Genomic DNA, 20407 nt, shown 5'->3' on the forward strand with positions numbered 1-20407 from the left:
CCTTCATTTTCCTTACATTTCCAACATTTGTTGTCTGGCACATGGCATATTTTGGCTAGTTTAACTGGGGTCATGTACCACCTATATATCATTTTCATTACATTTTCCTTCAGAGCATTACATGCCGTGAAGTTCATCCCCGTGGTCCACAACCTTTCCCAATCCTCAAACATAATATTATGCCCAATATCCTGTGCCCACTTTATCATGGCCGACTTAACCATTTCATCTTGTGTATTCCATTTCAACAGCAAGTTATACATTCTTGAAAGTACTTTAGTCTTAGGTTCTAACAATTCTGTTTCCAACTTCGATTTCTCCACCTGGAATCCTAACTTTTTATCCTTTTTAAAAATTTCTTGAATCTGAGCGTAATGTAACCAGTCTCGCACTTTGTCTTTCATTTTTTCCAAACTCTGCAATTTCCAATTGTTACCCTCTTTCTCTATTATTTCCCAATATTTCGGCCATTTGGCCTCCATATTGGGTCTTTTTCGGGCCTTAGCCTCCAGAGGTGATAGCCATCTTGGAGTTTTATTTTCCAATAGGTCTTTGTATTTTGTCCAGACATTAAACACTGCTTTCCTGACAATATGGTTCTTAAAGGCCTTATTGATCTTAACTTTGTCATACCATAAGTATGCATGCCAGCCAAATGCATTGTTAAAACCTTCTAAATCTAACACATCAGTGTCCTCTAGAAGTAGCCAGTCTTTTAGCCAGCAGAAAGCTGCGGCTTCGTAGTACAACCTTAAGTCTGGCAGGGCAAAGCCCCCTCTTTCTTTCGCATCAGTTAATATCTTAAACTTAATTCTGGGCTTTTTGCCCTGCCAGACAAATTTAGAAATATCTCTCTGCCACTTCCTGAAGCACTCCGTCTTATCCACAATTTGCAATGTTTGAAATAAAAACAACATCTTAGGCAATACATTCATCTTAATAGCAGCAATTCGGCCTAACAAAGAAAGCTTCAATTTTGACCAACTGTCCAAGTCTCTCTTAATTTCAGACCAACATTTTTCATAATTATCCTTAAATAGACTCAGATTTTTTGCTGTTATGTTTACCCCTAGGTACTTTACTTTTTTAACCACAGTTAGTTCTGTTTCTCTCTGAAACCGTTCTGACTCTGCATCTGTCAAGTTTTTTCCCAACACCTTAGTTTTCTGTTTGTTTAGTTTAAAGCCCGCTACCCGACCAAAGTCCTGAATTAATTGTAACACTCTTTTTGTACTAGATTCTGGCTCTTGCAATGTCAAAACAAGGTCATCTGCAAAAGCTTTAAGTTTATATTGTTTCACTCCGATCTGAATCCCTTGCACCAACCGGTCCCCTCTAATCAAGTTCAAGAGCACCTCCAGGACAGAAATAAACAGCAAGGGGGAAATCGGGCAGCCTTGTCGTGTCCCTTTTTCAATCTTAAACTCTTCTGTAACCACATTGTTAACTATCAGTTTTGCCTTTTGTTCTGAATAAATCGCGTCAATCCCATTTTCAAAACCCCGCCCCACTCCCATTTCCTTTAAATTCCCCTTCATAAATTTCCAAGAAATATTATCGAAGGCCTTCTCCGCGTCTATAAAAATTAGAACTGCTTTAGTGTTAATATTTGTTTGCAAAAGTTCCAAAATGTCAATAATGTTCCTTGTATTAGCAAATAAATGTCTTCCTGGGAGAAAGCCTGCCTGGTCTTTATGAATTATCTCATTTAAAACTCTTTTGAGTCTTCCTGCCAAAACGTCAGCAAATATTTTGTAATCCACATTTAAAAGGGAAATGGGGCGGTAGTTCTTAAGTTGTGTCTTTTCAGTTTCTGATTTTGGTATCAATGTGATGAAAGCTTCCTTCCACGATTCAGGCGCCTTCTTTCCCTCCATAATTTCATTGCTGACCTCCATCAGTGGTTGAATCAAATAGTCACTTAATGTCTTATAGTACTTGGAGGTCAAGCCATCTGGCCCTGGAGACTTGCCCAACTTCATATTCTGAATGGCCTGTTCTATCTCTAGTCGTGTTATTTTACTATTCAGGAGTGATCTATTTTCTTGTGATAGTTTTTTAAGTCCATTTTTCTCCAAAAATTTTGCAATCTCTTCCTCCTTTTGTGGCCCTTGAGTGTATAATTTCTTAAAATATTTCTGGAAACATTTTCTAATTTCCACCGGGTTCTGAATATTCCTTCCTTCTATTTCCAAATTTGTTACTATGTTCAGCTTTTGTCTCTTCTTCAACTGCCAAGCCAGCAGTTTCCCACATTTATTAGCCGATTCAAATGTTTTTTGTTTCATTGATTTAATCTTCCATTCTATTTCCTGATTTATCAGTTTGGAATATTGTGCCTGATGAAGTTTAATTTCTCTCAAAATCGGCTGTGACTTCGGGTTTACTCTTAGTTTCTTCTCTAACTCTTTAATTTTCCCCAAAATCTTGTCCTTTTTCTCATTTTGTAGTCTTTTCTTTATGGCGTTCTGTTGTATCAAGAACCCTCTCATCACAGCTTTGCTTGCGTCCCAGATTGTTCTTTTTTCCACAGCAGTGTTCAAATTTATCTCAAAATAGTCCTTTATTGTTTTTTTGGCCTTCTTGATAATCTCCTGATCTCTAAACAAGTTGTCATTCATCTTCCATCTAAAGGAGCCGGTTGGTAACAGAGTCTTGTAAAAGTCTAAACAATCATAGATCATACGGCTGAAGTAAATGAGAAATGGCTGTTTGCATTTCACATAATGTAAGAATTAGAGGTGCATTTTGATAACGCACTCATCCTGTACAGAAACAAACAAGCACAAGCAGCTGCAAGGCCAACTTACTAACAACAGATGAGTGAGTTAATTGCAAGCTTGAGAAAAGAAAGAACAAGAAAGCAGTGATAATCCTTGAAACCTCTGTAGCTATTTTGCTGTAAAAGCTCCATTAATTTAAACAAGCCTTAAATAGCGATTGACTCAGCTACTAAGAAGTTATAGAATGCTTACGAAAATTCCAAATCTGCTTAGACATTTTTAAAAGTATCAGGATGCACACAAGGTACAGGGAAAAGTAGGGTTATGTGTTGCTGATTGGAAGAGAATAATTCTTTATTTATAGTTTTTATATGCTGCCCAATTGCAGTGTTCTCTGGAAAGCTTACACATTAAACATTAAAATACAATGACAATTAATCAACTCTTCAAAACGCAATAAAAATCAACATAAAATTTAAACAGCAGCAGGTAGAAAAGCGTAAGAGTGGAGAACTGATGCAGGAAGGTACTGCGCCCTAAAAATAATAGCAATTTAAAACTTTGCAAATTAAGAGATCCCAATTTAAATATGAATGTCAATCATCACAGTTAATTGTGCACTATTAATTTGATATTCTTTTCTTTTTTTAGTATATTAACCTCTGCAACACATTTATGATTTCAGAACATAAAACTCACAATTTATATTGCCCTTGTGCTCACATGCGTACTCATGTATGAATGCATTTATTGCTAAGTTGCCTCCCTCATACTGGTGGGCACACAATACATTTTGAATACATAAATTAAGCCCTTACATAGAACCTCTGAAACTAAACACAACTTTCCAGGCTGTTGGAAAGCTGACAGCAACAGCAAAATAAGACTCATGGCTTCCCTGGGCCATTTCCCCTCATTTCTCCATTCACACCAGTGATTCCAGCTTGCCTTTAACTGGTTAATCCCTCGTTCCCTAGCATGTTCTGTATCTTTGTAATTGATGGCAGCTTCTCAGATTATGGCCTCAAACAATATACACAGCAAATTACTCCATTTCTTATTCCCTGACACACCTTTCCATCATTCCTAGTGACAATGAGTTCTTTATAGAGTAATTTACTTTTTAAAAGGAACAAAATAAAATAAACACTACTTTTGCTCGAATATGAAGATGAATGCTACCCCGAGGAAATTCTGATTAAATCTAGATTTACGTCTGCATTGGTAAAGAGAGAGTTATTAAAAATATATGAATAAGCACCGCTTCATAAACATTGTTTAAAAAAATACAACAATCTGAACTCCTGTTGCCTTGCCAAGAAAAAGCAACCTCAAATAAAAACAGAAATACAATGGGCCTCTGACAACCAGCAACGAGGGCAGTCATCCAAGTGGAAACTCAGAGGCCATAAAAACAGGAATGAAAGAGACAGAGCATTTTTTCAGAGGAGGGAATAAGTCAATCTGGGTGCTGAAGCACAATCCCATTCCTAACCATGACAGTCTTAATATAACATCCTACAGGAGGAATCATCCCAGGGAGAGGAGCAGCAATTAGTTAGGGGTTTTAATTAGAGGGCCGGGAAAAGAACCAAGGCCTCCCCAACTTCAACTATCCAAGAAAAGGAGGTATCCCTGTTCAAATGTGGGGTCACCAACACCACAACTGTCTGATGCCGATTTAGTATGGTCCTGGAAGGAGAAATGGAAGTGAAATTATTACAGTTTATCTCAGGGCAGTTCAGATTGTTGGATCTGGTGTCTGGTGGAAATCAATGAATTTATTTCTATTTACACCCTACCTTCTCATGATGCAGTCTACAAGATGGTGGTGGCGGCAATTGTTTCTAATTTGAAACAATTGCTAATTGGCATAGATAGAACCAGAGAATTGTACAGTTGGAAGGGATCCTGAAGGGTGATCAATTACAACCCGCTGCAATGCAGGAATCTCAACTAGATCATACATGACAGCTGGTTATCCAACCTCTGCTTAAAAACCTCCAAGGAAGGAGAGTCCACCACCTTCCAAGAGAGTCCCTTCTGTTGCTGAGCAGCTCTTACTGCCAGAAAAGTTCTTCCTGATGTTTAGTTGGAATCTCCTTTCTTGTAACTTAAAGTCATTGGTTTGGGTCCTACCTTGCAGAGCAAGAGAAAACAAGCTTGCTCCACCTTTCACGTGACAGCTCTTTATCCAGGCTAAACGTATTCACATGTTTAAACTACAATTTTACATACCAATCATGAGTTTCAAGCTTACACATGATCAACTCCCCCTTTCCTGGCACAGCTGCAAGGTGCTCAGAAAGTTCCACTTCGTTTTGATTAAGCACAGTTTAGCATTACATCCGAAACCTAAAACAAGCCAGCTTCATAAACCATGATTTAGGAAACAATAAGACTAACCATGAGTCTTCCTACATTCAGATATCCCTTTAAGCTACATTTAGTAAAAATAAAATAAAAATGGAAGCAATACCTTCCAAACTCCTCTTTGCAGTGGTACCAAACAAGCATGAGGTGGTACAGGTAGTACACAGCAAGACAGCCAGATCAAGTCCTCTGCTTCCTGGGACCTGTCCAGGGTTCTGAAGGCCTCAACTCTGACCACCTATTCCAAGTTCTGAGTCCCTCTGCTTGCTGGTTCCAATGCTCTCCAGTTCTCTTTGCTCCAGGCCCCTTGTCAGGAGTTCTCAGTCTAAAGGTGAAGTAGCATCTGTGTGACTGAATAGTCACAACCAGTGCTTTTTCCTGGGGGCACTCAGGGGTACTCAGTACTGACACCTTTCCCCAATTGTTAAAAGCGTGGCACTTACTGTAATAATTGCATGAGGACCAGCACCTTTTTCTCTTTATTAAAGCACTGGTCACAACCAAAATATAATTTGCATTATCATCTCATGTAAGCAGCCCTGGAGGGCATTTGGTCAGAAGCCAGTGTATAAATCTTTTTTTAACCAATTAATTATAATAATTTGCTTAAAAAACTTTATCTTTTATTTTAAAAAAATTGATACAACCCATACAAAATGGATGAAAAGTGAGGCCCTCACCTCCCAAAAGTATGTATATCTCACCTCCTTGTAAAATGGAGTAGCTCACCAAAACTAAGGAGAAACATCTTCCACTACACATTTGCCATAAATACAGAAGCTTGAACTAAATGGCATGAGAATTGTGGAGGGAATAGAGTCCTTGCTGCCAACATATAAGGTTGCAGCTTAGAGCAGCTGCCATTACCCTAAAGTACTGCCCCTGGGACAGGTACCTTCAAAGGAGAGTGCCTATTTCAAATATTTAGTTCTTGCAAGTTGTTATAATGTTTGTTTTAAAATGTAGAACATGCTGGAGTAAATTACAGATACTATCCTGAAGCCACAGCAATCATATGTTACTAGTGCAGCTAAAGGACCAAAGGAATCAATTGTTTGTTGTAATAGGAATGAGACTAATAGGAAAAGTATCTATACAACTCTGGCTGAGAAGAACAAAATGGCTTTTAGGGATGGTTCTACCTGAACAATGGATTGAAATTGTAAGTGTTAAGCTATGCTTTCAGAAAAAGTCATGGATGAGAGGTTTCCAGATTCTGTCTTAGTAGCCTCTCCTTCCATTTTGAGAAAAGAATGATATGTAACATACTTCCTCCTGCTATTGCTGCACCTGGTTTTTCTTTAACACTATTTGATCAAGCAGCGATCTGCTCCTGAACTGTGGCCACAAACCATCCATCACAAACAGGATGCAGTTCACTAATGAATATACACATTTAACATATGTGTTTGCAAACACATATTTTTTCACATTCATACTTTACATTCATACACTTAAAACATATTGGCTGACACACCTAAAAATATACTTCTGAAGAGTCCCTTACAGAAGAAAATACTATAGCTCTACCTTCTCTTAGAAGACTTAGATAGCCTCATGGGATTCAGGCAGAAATTTGGCAGATGGGGAAACGCATACATTTCTAGCTTCCCTGTAACGTCCTGTAAGACTCACCAGAAAGAAGGAGTGGTTTAACATTAGGCCCTGGCTGCTGTGGGGTGTGTGGCATAATGCAACATTAGAGAGGGTGCAGTCATTATTGCTTTGCCACCACTCCTGGCCAACCTCAGACTCACCACAGGAAGTCAGCAATGTCTTGCTGTTCCTGATTGGGGAGATAACACAATATCGATCTCTCTCTCTCTCTCTCTCTCTCTCTCTCACACACACACACACACACACACACAGTCTCATGCCCGCATGGGCATCTACATGTTGTTGTTGTTGTTTTGGGGGAGACTAAAATATTGAAGGGGTGGAACTGCCTAATTCCTCACAAAACATGTGGAGAATGTGGAGAATGGTATCTTTATTTTTTTGCCTTACATCTCAAGATCTAAACATACTAGAAACATACTTTTTTAAAAAAAGAAAAAGAAAAAGCAGCAGAAAATCTGGTGGTTATGGTTCATCTTGGACATACCAAAGAAGGCTGTCGCAGATGCCACACTCCCCACAGACATTAGGTTTGCAACAGTTGATATAAGGTGTGAGGGAAAAGGTTGCTCAAAATGAGCCCCCTAGCTCTTTTTCAATGTTATGTGAGGAATAAGACATGACACACATATTTTTCCAGCAGATGCAGGAGCAACTGGGCAAATGATTTTGAAAAGGAAAATGGCTGGAGGGAACTGAATTAAACAGCACCTCCTTGGTAGCATCCCACAGCGGCTTCCATTCTACAGTGTTCATGCATCTCTTGGATAACATTTGGCTTGGGCCTAATAAAGCTAATCTTGAACTGAGATCTAATCTGGTAAAATAAGAGATATTTGATTACAAAATGTAATTATTTTGGAATCAGAAGTGTGCATATGAACATTATAAATAGATCAATTATTCTTGGAATTTCTCCATATGAGAATGGCTGCCAGAGATGTACTCTCGCCTCTGTCTTTGTTTGGAACATTGCTGGCTTTAAATTAAATTGGAGAATGTTATACAGATAACTATTTTTCACTAATTGCCTTTGTTACTTTAATATGGAATGTTTCCTGTGTAATTTTAAGTGGGCCCTAGTCCACAAATGCTTATGTATAAGACATTTGTTAATCTTTAAGGTGCTACAAGGCTCCAATGATGGTTTTTGCTGCAACCCCCTCTGGAAATATTGAATTTTCAAGTTTATAACAAATTGCCGCATTATGTAATATATTGGCATTTCATTTAATCATTTGTAAGCAAACATGAATGCAGCGCAATGGGGAAAACAGTTTTAAAATGTAATGAATAAAAAGTTAATGTCCAAAAATGTATGGGGAAAAGAGGCATAGGACAAGTTGCTTAGGATAATACACCAAATTTAAACATTTTAGGTTTGAATAATCAAACATACTGCCTGAAAAACTGGAGACCAAACACCACACACTTATGCTGGTTTATCTACTGTGATGCTGAATTATGATCCCTGGGATTGCTAAGAATATCATTCTTGTTGTGCAAAATTTTAGCTACAACTTAACATGTTTATTTTATAGCAAATGGAAATTTTACAACTGGGTGGTCATGGTAAAAAAGCATGACTAGAAGAAGCCAAGATTGTAGAAAGACAGGACTTTTGAGCATTTCATTTCATTTTAAACTTTGTCCATTATCCTGGTACAATAATTGGTAGTGGTGAAAATCAACACAATTTTTGTGAAGATGTGTGGAACTTCTCTTAGTGATTTATATTCTACAAAAAGAAATTAGCAGATGACATTAGCAAGACATTTATGGTGAAGCATATGATACTTCCCATTTCTTAATTCTCCTGTCTCAAGGAGAACTTTTGCAATTCCCTACTCTGGATGTATATGTCTACTAGGAGGGAGACAAAGGTTCTATTTTGTGCAGCACAGAGGTTGTGTACACACTATATTTTAAAAGTGCATTTGAAACACATTTGCTCTCCCCAGCCCCAAATTGTTGGCACTGTAGTTTGTTAAGGGTTGCTGGGAACAGAGTGCCCAGAATTCTTTGAGGACAAGAATGTGCTTTGAATGGGCTTTATAGTTATAGTGTATACGCAGCATGAGAAGCAGGGAAGCCTAACAAACTCCTGGCTTGGGTGGACACTTTCTTTAATTGCAGACTGAAAAATCCACTGAGGTAAATAGCAAACTGCATCACCCCACAACTTCTCTACATCACCATGTCAGAACCCACTTTGATTATCTGCAAATCTGTTGATAAACTGTGGACGCCAAGGGTCAGAAAGTTAGTGGAAGTAAAACAAATAGCACACTGTGAAGGATTTCCACTTGAATTTATGACTACAGTACATCAGGCTAGTTATTCTTCGGCAGCATCTGCAGGCATCTTAAGTTTTGACAATATTGCTTACTCAGTGTCAATCAGTACTAGGATGAAACTAATTTCACCTCGCTCACTGTGGCACTGTATTTTACCCTCAGTCCATCATGGCTGGATTTAGACCAGTTAGGTAGAGATAAAGAGGTAAGTAGACAAAGCTATTCTATATCAAACGAGCAAGCTTTAAAAGAATAACACACTGACACCATCCAAGTCTCCAAACTCACTAGCATTTAAGTGACAGACATACAGAAACCAGAAGCTAGGCACCTCTGAAATTACTCCTTTTTACTAGTTCTGTCTCAAGCAGTGTACAAGATCATTAAGGCAGGCCCAAGACATTTTGGTGCCTGAGGCAAAGGAGAAGATGGCACTCCCCCCCGCTCCATTCTAGGTACTGAGGTAAGTCTGGCAATTGATCTTACTTCAAACACTAGCAACGGGAAAAGTGTTTCCCAACACAAAACTGAGGCTAGAAGCATTGCTTAGGGTCTTCCAGGCAGACAGGCTGAGTGGCACACATAGCTCTGTCCTCTGACAGAGGGGAATGGCTAGAACAGGGGTCAGCAAACTTTTTCAGCAGCGGGCTGGTCCACTGTCCCTCAGACCTTGTGGGAGGACAGACTATATTTTTTTTTGGGGGGGGTGAACAAATTCCTATGCCCCACAAATAACCCAGAGATGCATTTTAAATAAAAGGACACATTCTACTCATGTAAAAACACGCTGATTCCCGGACCATTTGCAGGCCAGATTTAGAAGGCGACTGGGCCGGATCCGGCCCCCGGACCTTAGTTTACCTACCCATGGGCTAGAAGAAGCAGCTAGGGAGGAATGGTGGAGGACTACTGCAACCCCCCCCCCCAAAAAAAACCCCAAGCACATACCCTTAGCATCTGCTGCCTGAGGCGGCAGCTTCACCCTGCCTAACAGCAGAGCCAGCCATGAGGCTCATTTTCTCTCTTTTTGTCACCTATATCCTCATAAAAATAGTTTTGGTGTGAAAACATCAATGTGAGATAAGAAGAGCCTGTGGAATCAGGTCAGTGGCACATCAGGTCCAGCATCCTGTTCTCACAGTGGCCGACCAGATGCCCCCATGGGAAGCCTACAAGCAGGACCTGAGGGCAACAGGAGTCTCCCCTCCTGTGGTTTCTCATATTCAGAAAGCATACTGCCTCCAACAGTGGAGGCAGAGTATAGTAACTGTGGCTAGTCATCCATGATAGGCTTATCATCCATGAATTTGTCTAATCCTCTTTTAAAGCCACCCAAGTTTGTGGCCATCACTGCCTCTTGTGGGAGCAAATCCCACATTTTAACTACCACCAAAAATGGAGGATGGTCACAGTATCTAGGATAGGCAATGACAATCCTAGGTGAGAAGATTGTGTTTGCTAACAATCTGAACTACAGATACCGAGGACACAGAGACACTCAGATTTTCCTCTGAAAATGTAACTTCAGAAGAGCATGAAGGCTATTTCACAGTGGGAAATATCCTGCAGACAAGCTGATCCACACATTTGGCCAAATCATGCTCTGAAAACAAATCTAGCTGAGACAGATCAGCAGAAACATATACATACTGTAAGGTAAAGGTAAAGGTACCCCTGCCCGTACGGGCCAGTCTTGACAGACTCTGGGGTTGTGCGCCCATCTCACTCAAGAGGCCAGGGGCCAGCGCTGTCCGGAGACACTTCCGGGTCACGTGGCCAGCGTGACATCGCTGCTCTGGCGAGCCAGAGCCGCACACGGAAACGCCGTTTACCTTCCCGCTGGTAAGCGGTCCCTATTTATCTACTTGCACCCGGGGGTGCTTTCGAACTGCTAGGTTGGCAGGCGCTGGGACCGAGCAACGGGAGCGCACCCCGCCGCGGGGATTCGAACCGCCGACCTTTCAATCGGCAAGCCCTAGGCACTGAGGCTTTTACCCACAGCGCCACCCGCGTCCCTACATACTGTACACCACAGTATTTAAGCACAAAGCAAAGCACAAACCTTGGGAGTAAACCCTTTGGAAGATTCATCAGAGGCTGTAGAAGAAAACAAAGCAAGGAGAACATGCCAGAAGTGCTGTTTGCTCACCCTTGCTCTTGTTTTTGCTATACCTCTGAGAATTTCCAGTGTATCCCGGAGCCTAACATCTGCTGAGAATGCCAGAACACCTAGGTTTAATCAATGTTAAGATCAATGTTTCTTCCATGTCTGATATGCCTTTTCCCTTCCTCGCTTTGGAGCCAGACAAAGGATTCCAAAACCCTGAATGATCATGACCTCCCAATCAGCCTCGAGGGTGTAACACACAAACTCACAGCTACCCCAGCAAAGTGGGACAGAGCCAAAGAAAACAAACAGGGCTGTGGTGTTGCTGCCTCGAGGGCACAAAGTCTCCTGCTGCATAAAAGCTCCCTCAAAGCCCCATGTTATTTAACAAGTTACTTTCAAAAAAAAATAGTGCTGAAGATGGAGTTTCTGCAAGAAGCTAGTTTTAAACACACACACACACACACACACACACACACACACACACACACACTCAGAGAGATGACATAAAGAAGTTAGGAAAGGAAAGGGAGGGGGGATACCGTGCCTTTCCTCCTGCAGCTAGTTTATTGGCATGTATTAAACGTAGACTCAACAACAAGAGGCTATAAATCACTGCCCAGGAGAAGTGCCAGGTAGAAAGCAATGGATGAAATTAAAACATCTTTCTTGATACAACCCAGTGCTGATACCAATACAAAGTTAGTTGGGGAACTTGTCGTCTGTATACCTAGGAAGTGTGGGTGCGGGTGAAAATATTTCAAAATGAAGGCTATTAATAAAATATGCTTACAATGCATTCATTCATTCATTCATTCATTCATTCATTCATTCATTTAACCATCTACCAAATAGCACAGTCTCTTCTTTTGTTTCCTTAAAGATTCTGTACAACTGGTATTTTTTGCTTGGGTTTCGACATCCCTGTTATGATGAACTTGTGAATTTTGAAACCCAGCGTTGTATTACTTTCCTGATCACACCGATTTGATCAAACTGAATGCAAGGACATTGTTAATCAGCAATCAACAACAGCAACAACATTAGTCGTTTGACTGGCTCATAGCTGCCACCGAACCGAGCTGCCCACTCGTGCGCTGCACTAAACCAGTGCAGCACAGGGACTCGTTTCCGCAGCGCCAAAAACCATGTCTGCACAGATGCCGAAAATCACAGGCACGCACGGTCATGCATGCACACAATCCGGCCCATGAAGGGATCTCCGCAAGACCGACCCGACCCAGGCAAGATAAACCTTGCTGACCTCTGTGGCCTAATCCAACATCCATTCTAACAATGGCCAATGAGATGTCTATGATGGGAGAAAAAGAGGGCACCAGATTGGGGAATGCTGCATACTGGGCATGGCCAGCCATGAGTGTTCACTATCAGAGTGTGAGACCTGTGGCTCAACACATCAGTGCTCCACAGGGGCCAAGAATAATGCAGGTGTATCAGCAAGAAGTGGGGAGACAACTGAGGCAAAGGGAATTACTAGGATCAAACATTTAAAATTCCAAATATTGTGTTGGCTCAATGAAGTAGACAGGATTTTCAGTCAATCAGCACTTATCCTCTCTTTCTCCCTAAACTATTGTATGAAAAGAGTTATTTAGGCATTTATTTAATTCCATTCCTGCCTTGATGGCCTCTCCTACAAGGTTGGGTTTTTACAGTATGTATGGCAAGATGTGGGCAGGCTGCAGCAGGCATCCATTTCTCATTTGACTGGATTAGCACTCCACTCTACACTGTCCACTTCTGAGAATAAGAATCCTGGTTTTAATGCATTAACTGATCTTGCTGTATTTAAAGTAATTATGCCATTTTTCTTTAAAGGGTACAATGATACTTAAGAAGACTGAGGGGGTGGGGGAAAACAAGAAGGAAATGGGAGTTTTAGATTTGGGAAAGAAAATATCAGAACAAGCTTAATTGGCATTCCCCCCCCCCCCGAAAAATCAAGTAGGCATAAAATTCATCCATTTAGGTTTCTGAGAGATGAAAAAGGAAGGGTTTAGGTGAGTGGCCACACAAAGCTACAGAGCATCAAACCACTAAGTCTTCTGTTGGCTCTCTGGGACAATAAAGGAGTTTAAGAAATCTATATCAGACAAAGATTTCTATTAATTCAGAGACAAGAAAGTAAAAATCTTCACCAAAGGAAAAGCACTTCTGCAAGAGCAGACCCTAGTACCTGACCAAAGATGGCCATTGCTAAATACTTTTGCATATATCTTAACAGTTCCAAGCAGAGTTTTAAATGTTTTGAAATAGTAAGGTTGTTATGTGTCCAGTGAATATGAAGCTGGGCTCAATTACATCCTGGCATCAGAATTTTGCCTCTTTTTTATATTTTGACAAAATAACCCCAAGAAAATGGGGGCTTTTAATATGCTGTTGGTGGAACGAGGGTATGTGACATTCAAAATTCTTATCTACATAGGACAAATAAAAAGGAACAAAAAGGAGATCAGCTTTGCCAGCTGACAAACACAAGGTTTAACTGCCCAGATCCATTGTAAAAGCAGCTAATGCTTAGTGCCCAACACCCACTTTAACTTGCTGGGCATAACATTCATCTCAAGAAGCCTAGTGAAAATTCAAAGCCTGTCAATGTTTTTGCAAGTGCTCAGAGGCAAGGTCATCAAAGACACACAAACCTTTTGTCTTTGTGACTCCCATATGGCAGGCCTGCACTCAGGAACAAAAATTGAAAACAAAACCAAACAGAAAAAATCATTCCTATCCCCCTCCCTGTCCATCTTGCTGACAATATAAATGTGGCATTTTTCCAGATGTCACTTCCTTCTGAAATGAGTGATTGGCTTCAAAAAGCAATTTTTAAAAAAATCCTAGGCACCTGAGTTGGCATGGCTGTTTTGACCTGAAGAACCCTGGACCAATGAGATGCTGGGAGTCACATGTCAGTGGAGACCGCCAGGCAGAGTAGGCTGACAGTGATGTTATATTTATATGCCCTTTGCATCTGCCCTTGGGGGACAGCACTGACAAAGGGTATATGAACAGCTAGAGGACAGATTGCTGCTTGCAAGACCGTGGAGGGCAGCTGTAAAATCTAAATGGAGCCCCATATTGCAGCTGTTATTAAAGCAAACTATTTAGGAACTATTTCACATGAACATAATTAATGTTTTTAATGTTTGCACCCAAAACCTTGTACATGTCCACACACAAAAATGTGATCTGCATCTTTCTCTTTGGTTTCATAGCTGAGTAAGATTGTCTTCCATAAACACAGTTTCAACAATGAGTCCGTAGGTGACTGTGAAGGCCAATTCTGGATCCACACATCCTTCCACAGTGGGGACATTGGTTTCCGGACAGGAGTTGATCACGGTGTGGATTTGCCATGCGTGCCTTCCTCTTAGCACATTTCTCTCTTGTGTCCTGAGTTCGAGTGTCTTCAAAGCCCATGACACCTTTGGTAAAGGCTGTTCTCCAACTGGAGCGCTCACAGGCCAGTGTTTCCCAGTTGTCAGTGTTTATACTACATTTTTTCAGTTTTGCCTTGAGACGGTCTTTAAACCTCTTTTGTTGACCACCAGCATTACGCTTTCCATTTTTAAGTTCGGAATAGAGTAGTTGCTTTGGAAGACAATCATCAGGCATCCGCACAACATGACCAGTCCAACGAAGTTGATGTTGAAGAATCATTGCTTCAACACTAGTGATCTTTGCTTCTTCCAGTACATTGACATTAGTTCACCTGTCACACAAGTGATGTGTGGAGGTGGAGATGGCGTTTATAAGTGGTCCATGTTTCACAACAAAAAAAATTCCTTCCAGTAGCACCTTAAAGACCAACTAAGTCAGTTCTTGGTATGAGCTTTCGTGTGCATGCACACTTCTTCAGATACCTGAAGAAGTATCTGAAGAAGTGTGCATGCACACGAAAGCTCATACCAAGAACTGACTTAGTTGGTCTTTAAGGTGCTACTGGAAGGAATTTTTTTTGTTTTGACTATGGCAGACCAACACGGCTACCTATCTGTAACATGTTTCACAAGCATATAGTAAGGTTGGTAGTACAATAGCTTTGTAAACAAGCATTTTGGTTTCCCTGCAAATGTCCCAGTCCTCAAACACTCTGCACTGCACTTCAATCAGGAGAAAGCCACACTTGCAGAGCTCAGGTGATGCCGGATTTCAGCATCAATGTTGGCCCTTGTGGAAAGATAACTGCCTAGGTTGAAGAAGTGATTGACATTTTCCAACATTACACCATTGATTTGGATTTGCAGCACCGCAGAGGGGTTATTTTGTACTTGTTGGTGCAGCACTTTGGTTTTTTGGATGTTGAGTGATAGGCCAAGCTTTTCGTAAGCTTCTGCAAAGATATTTAGGATGCAAAGATATTTAGGATGGTTTGGAGGTCATCCTCTGAGCGTGCGCACACTATGTTGTCATCAGCACACTGAAGCTCTATGCCGGCAGTTATGGTAACCTTACTCTTTGCTTTCAGCCTGCTCAGATTGAAGAGCTTTCCATCTGTTTGATATATGATTTCTACTCCGGTGGGGAGTTTCCCTTCGACAAAGTGCAGGATCATGGCAATGAAAATAATGAATAGAGTTGGGGCAATAACACAACCCTGTTAACACCTGATCTCACTGTGATTGGTTCACTTTGAGAGCCATTGTTATCTGTGATTGTTGCTGTCATATTATCACGGAGGAGCCAAATGATGTTTACAAATTTATCTGGGCAGCCAATTTTCAGAAGGACAGTCCACAGGGCATTACGATTTACAGTGTTGAAATTTACATGTTGCATATGCAACATGGGAATGTGACCACTGTGTCTATCACATCATGTGTTTACCTCTGTGTGGTGCAAGGACAGGAAACAAGCACACATTCTGCAATGTGCCAGGAACAATGTCAAGTTCCATTCGCTGTATACAAGCAGCAGCAGCCACCTACCTTCCACTGAATATTCCAGCCATCTAGAGCTGAACTGCTGTCACACAAAGCAAATGTAGGGGGGACTTTAAAATGATAGAAACAAGAGATATAGAGCAACACTTCAAGTATTCACTCAAAGAAGTCTTGCCATAAGTATAAAAACTCCCACTGTGTTTAGCTTGGGCTAGTCTTATCTGTGGTAGGTAGGTTTGTCCTCTCTTGTCCAATTTGTCAGGCATGCATAGTGTTCTTCCTTTTTAATTATACACAGTCATTCACACACACTTCAACCTTTCTCCTTACATTTTAAGATGTGTTATATTAAACAGAGGTATAGCAACACCTAGTTCTACTCCCAGGTTTCAGCAGTTGAGTGCAGGTGTCTAGATCTTCACAGAACTGAACTCAGCGAGTAACACTGGTCAGTTAGTACTTCACGGGTACGGGGTAAAGGTTCAACCAATAGGCCCCATTTACTCCACTAAGTCACTGGGTCAGTTCACACTCAACACAAAACCATTATTTGGCACTACCTGAACAACCCCCGTGCTTGCAGACATAATTTCTTGGTAAACAGCATTAATTTCCAATGAGGGCTAATGAGCAAGAACAGTTGCCTTCAAATCATTCCCTTTGCTTCTATAGGCTACGTGTGCCTGTCAGAATCTTCTGCCTCTCTCTGAAAGATGAAGAAAGGTATTCTAAAATGAATCAGACTGCAATACGTTTCCCTCATGCTTTTCTTTTAAGCTGGCATGGAATATATCAGAGCCATAAATTTCCTTACCCTTCTGTTCTGTACATTGAACATCTCTCCAGAGGAATTTTTAGCACTCCATTATTCAAGCCCACAAACAGGGATCTGTCGCTGTGAAGGATTTGGAGGCTCTGGATTGGCTCCTTTTGGCTGGCAGGAAGAATCTGCATTTCCTCTAAGTAACAACTCCTTAGGCTCTTATTAGTTGTAGAAAGTGCCTTCAAAATGGTGCCATGTTCTAGCAGAACAAGAAGAAACAGGAGGCAAGTAAATCTCCAAGATGTTGATTCAGTTTATCATCCAGCACACAGAGTAAAGATTAACTACATCCCATTTACACGGCTGCTCTGACACCATTTCCCCCCCTCCTCTCCAATTTCTCCTCTTCTTATACACTTATGAAAACATAACCAAAAAAAGTGAATCCATTTATTTGGTTGAAGCCCCTCTGCTTGTGCATTCAGGTTCCCATTCATTCTGAATGAAGAGTGCATGAGACTAAAGTATATAACTACTGAATGAGGCTAAAGTATGACTATTGAATTTGCTTAACAAGTTGCTCCTGTGTTCTGATTTCCACTGCTTTTTAATGGTGTTTGAAAAACTGCTAATATATAGTTTTTAACCTTTCTTGCAAGCCGCCTTGAGCTTTTATGTAGAAAGGTGGCATATAAGTAGTTTAATCAATTAATAATAAACAAATTGTATGTCTTTATTAAGGATGACATGGGATGAAGAGATACATTTACACATTAAAGCAGTGTACCCTGCAAATTGTAACTATTTAAAGGATATAAAGATCTCTACCTAGTAAGTTTCGGCTACACCTACAATTTCCCAGGGTTGTTTTCAAATAGGGTTGAATGTGTTTCGTAGATGTGTCCTAGAGGCTGATTCACACAAAGCTGTGTGATCTTAAATATGCTAACAGCTTAAAGCTTAAAAACATTGTTGTAGGCAGAATATCAATCTGTAGCCACAGATTCCAAGGAACATTCTGCACAACTTTCATCTGAAAATCAGTACAAACTAAACACAACTGCATCCTTGCAGTCAGCTACATCCTGTGATTGCTGGAACGCCCCCATATAAGTTTAAGTAACAGTAGACATGTAGCTATGATATTTCTGTGGTCCTTAGTAGGGAGCTATGACTCAACAGACTTCAGGACTGCATATCAAATACGCCTTCTAATCACATGCTAGAATCACATTATGACTGTTATCTATGCACATTCACTTGGAAATAAGCCTTACTGAGCTCAGTGGGATTTCCAAGTAAATGTGCTTCATCCTTTAAAGTCCTAAAAATCTTGGGCCTTACAAAATTGAGTTTGTCCCTCTTCCCCCATGCTCTGTACTCCACTGACCAGACTTCCCCAAACTAAATTATTCAGTTCTCAGTCCCAACCAGTGTGGCCAATGATCAGGGATGGTGTGAGTTGTAGTCCAAAACATCTGAAGGGCACCAGGTTGAGGAAAGCTGTTCCTGACTATACTACCTATGCACCAAGGCAGTCTCAGTAGTTGATCCACAGCCTGGAAACTTGCTTAACCCTGTACTTGGATATTTTCTGGAAATGCTGTAAGATATCGTCATCTGGAATGACTTTTATTAGATGGGATAATTGTGCGGGGGATGCAATTTAAATCTGATAAGTGTTTTAATAAGTATTCTATCTATAGGTTTCAGTTTAAAGCGTTGTTGCATCCCTCAAGTATTGACTTGGGAATGGGCTAGACTTTAAGTTAATAAAGGAATAAAGTTAAGCATTTAAAGGTCCCATTAATTTCCAAGAAAACAGCAATTCTTCCATTTAAATAAGCAGGGTTTGTTAGTATTTGTCTTTGACAACTTTGTACCACACAGGGGGGTTGGTTAGATAAAATAAGAATATTTCTGATACTAGATCAACTCTTGATCTGTCTAACAGTAGCCCATGAGGCTATTTTCACTTTGGAGTTCATGCACTAAAGTTCTACCATTTATCTCTGTAGATCAAGATTTAGTATTTGTTTTGTTAATTTGTTCTATAGTTAAATAAAGCTTTTGTCTATGCAGTTTTGTTACTGGAAATACACGAAAGCTAATCACATTCGAAGTAAGTGGCGGCAAAAAGTAGAAAGATATACTATTACTCTGTCTGGTAGATTGAGACAGATGACTCCATAGTCATGGGATAAATTATACCATCACTTAGAGAGGCCATATATCTTAACATAAAATCAACTCATTCTGAATATATAATGGAATTATTAGATTTTTTAAAATGGAGCTCAGACATAAATTCTGATTAATTAAAATGTTTAATTTAGCTTCCACCACAGAAGGAAGTTACCATTTGCAACATAGTACACCTTTCCAAGCTTTTTTTCCTACTTAAAAAGTTGGGCATTGAAGATTAGTCCACTATTGAAAGTTTGGCAATAAATGGGATTGTGATAGGTCTCCTCATTATATCTAAACTGGGCAGACTTTGAAATACTATACAGTGGTACCTCGGGTTACATACGCTTCAGGTTACATACACTTAAGGTTACAGACTCCGCTAACCCAGAAATAGTACCTCGGGTTAAGAACTTTGCTTCAGGATGAGAACAGAAATCGTGCTCCGGCAGCACGGCAGCAGCGGGAGGCCCCATTAGCTAAAGTGGTGCTTCAGATTAAGAACAGTTTCAGGTTAAGAACGGACCTCCGGAACGAATTAAATACTTAACCTGAGGTACCACTGTATAAACCACAGTCTGCCAACAAACCAGGATCACAGACTTTAAGGGCATGGAAGTCTGTCTGCAAATCACTACATGCAACCAGCTTGAAGAATGGCATGTGGATTCTGAGAGCATGGAAACCTCTTTGTGTGCTGGAGCTCATTATGCATATGAACCCTGCTAGCAGGATGCTTTTATTCAAAGGAACAACTCAGTAGATGTGCCTAAGTTTTGGGGATCACAGCTCAGTGGTAGAACATATGTTTTGCACATAGAAGGTTCCAGATTCAATCCCTGGCACAGTGCACAGTCAGGACAAGGTACAGACTGACATGCAGGGAAGCTACTGCCAGTCAGAGTAGACAATATTGGCCTAGATTGCCTAGAGCAGTGATGGCCAAACTTGGCCCTCCAGCTGTTTGGGGACTGCAATTCCCATCATCCCTAGCTAACAGGCCAGGGATAATGGGAATTGTAGTCCCAAAACAGCTGATGGGCCAAGTTTGGCCATCACTGGTCTAGCTAAAGCAATTTCCTATGTTCCTCTTAATGCAGAAAGTGGAGCTTGAAATCTGTTTCCCATCTCTTAACTTCATCAGAAATGCTACCCAAACGTGAAAATGCTTTTCAGATCTCTAGAAGAAAGTATGTATATGCATTTCCAACAAGGCACAATGAAGTAGAAAAATACTATATGACCCAGAAACGAGTGAAGACTGTCAACCAGCTATCTTGAGGATGTCATTTACCTCTCTATTCCTTTTTGAGCTGAACCTTCACCAGGATGGGGTTGTCTTCACAGAAACCTTCATTTGCATATGAATTCCATTTAAGCAGATACTATTCTCTTTCTTAGGCTAACTATAGTACCCTAACCCCATCCCTTCTGCTTCC

At 40.6% G+C, this 20407-nt stretch overlaps 1 protein-coding gene across 9 annotated transcripts in view; it reads right to left on the reverse strand.

The window, feature by feature from the left end:
- Positions 1 to 20407, reverse strand: part of SEMA5B (semaphorin 5B) — a 353564-nt gene that overhangs the window by 58676 nt on the left and 274481 nt on the right. For all 9 annotated transcript variants that reach the window (XM_083734995.1, XM_083734993.1, XM_083734992.1 and 6 more), the window contains one exon: positions 16833 to 17040. In XM_083734995.1, the coding sequence (XP_083591121.1) occupies positions 16833 to 17040 (208 nt within the window). The remainder of the gene's footprint in view (positions 1 to 16832; positions 17041 to 20407) is intronic.

This window comes from Podarcis gaigeae (genome assembly GCF_964106915.1).
Source record: "Podarcis gaigeae genome assembly, chromosome: 1".
Taxonomy (NCBI): Eukaryota; Metazoa; Chordata; class Lepidosauria; order Squamata; family Lacertidae; genus Podarcis; species Podarcis gaigeae.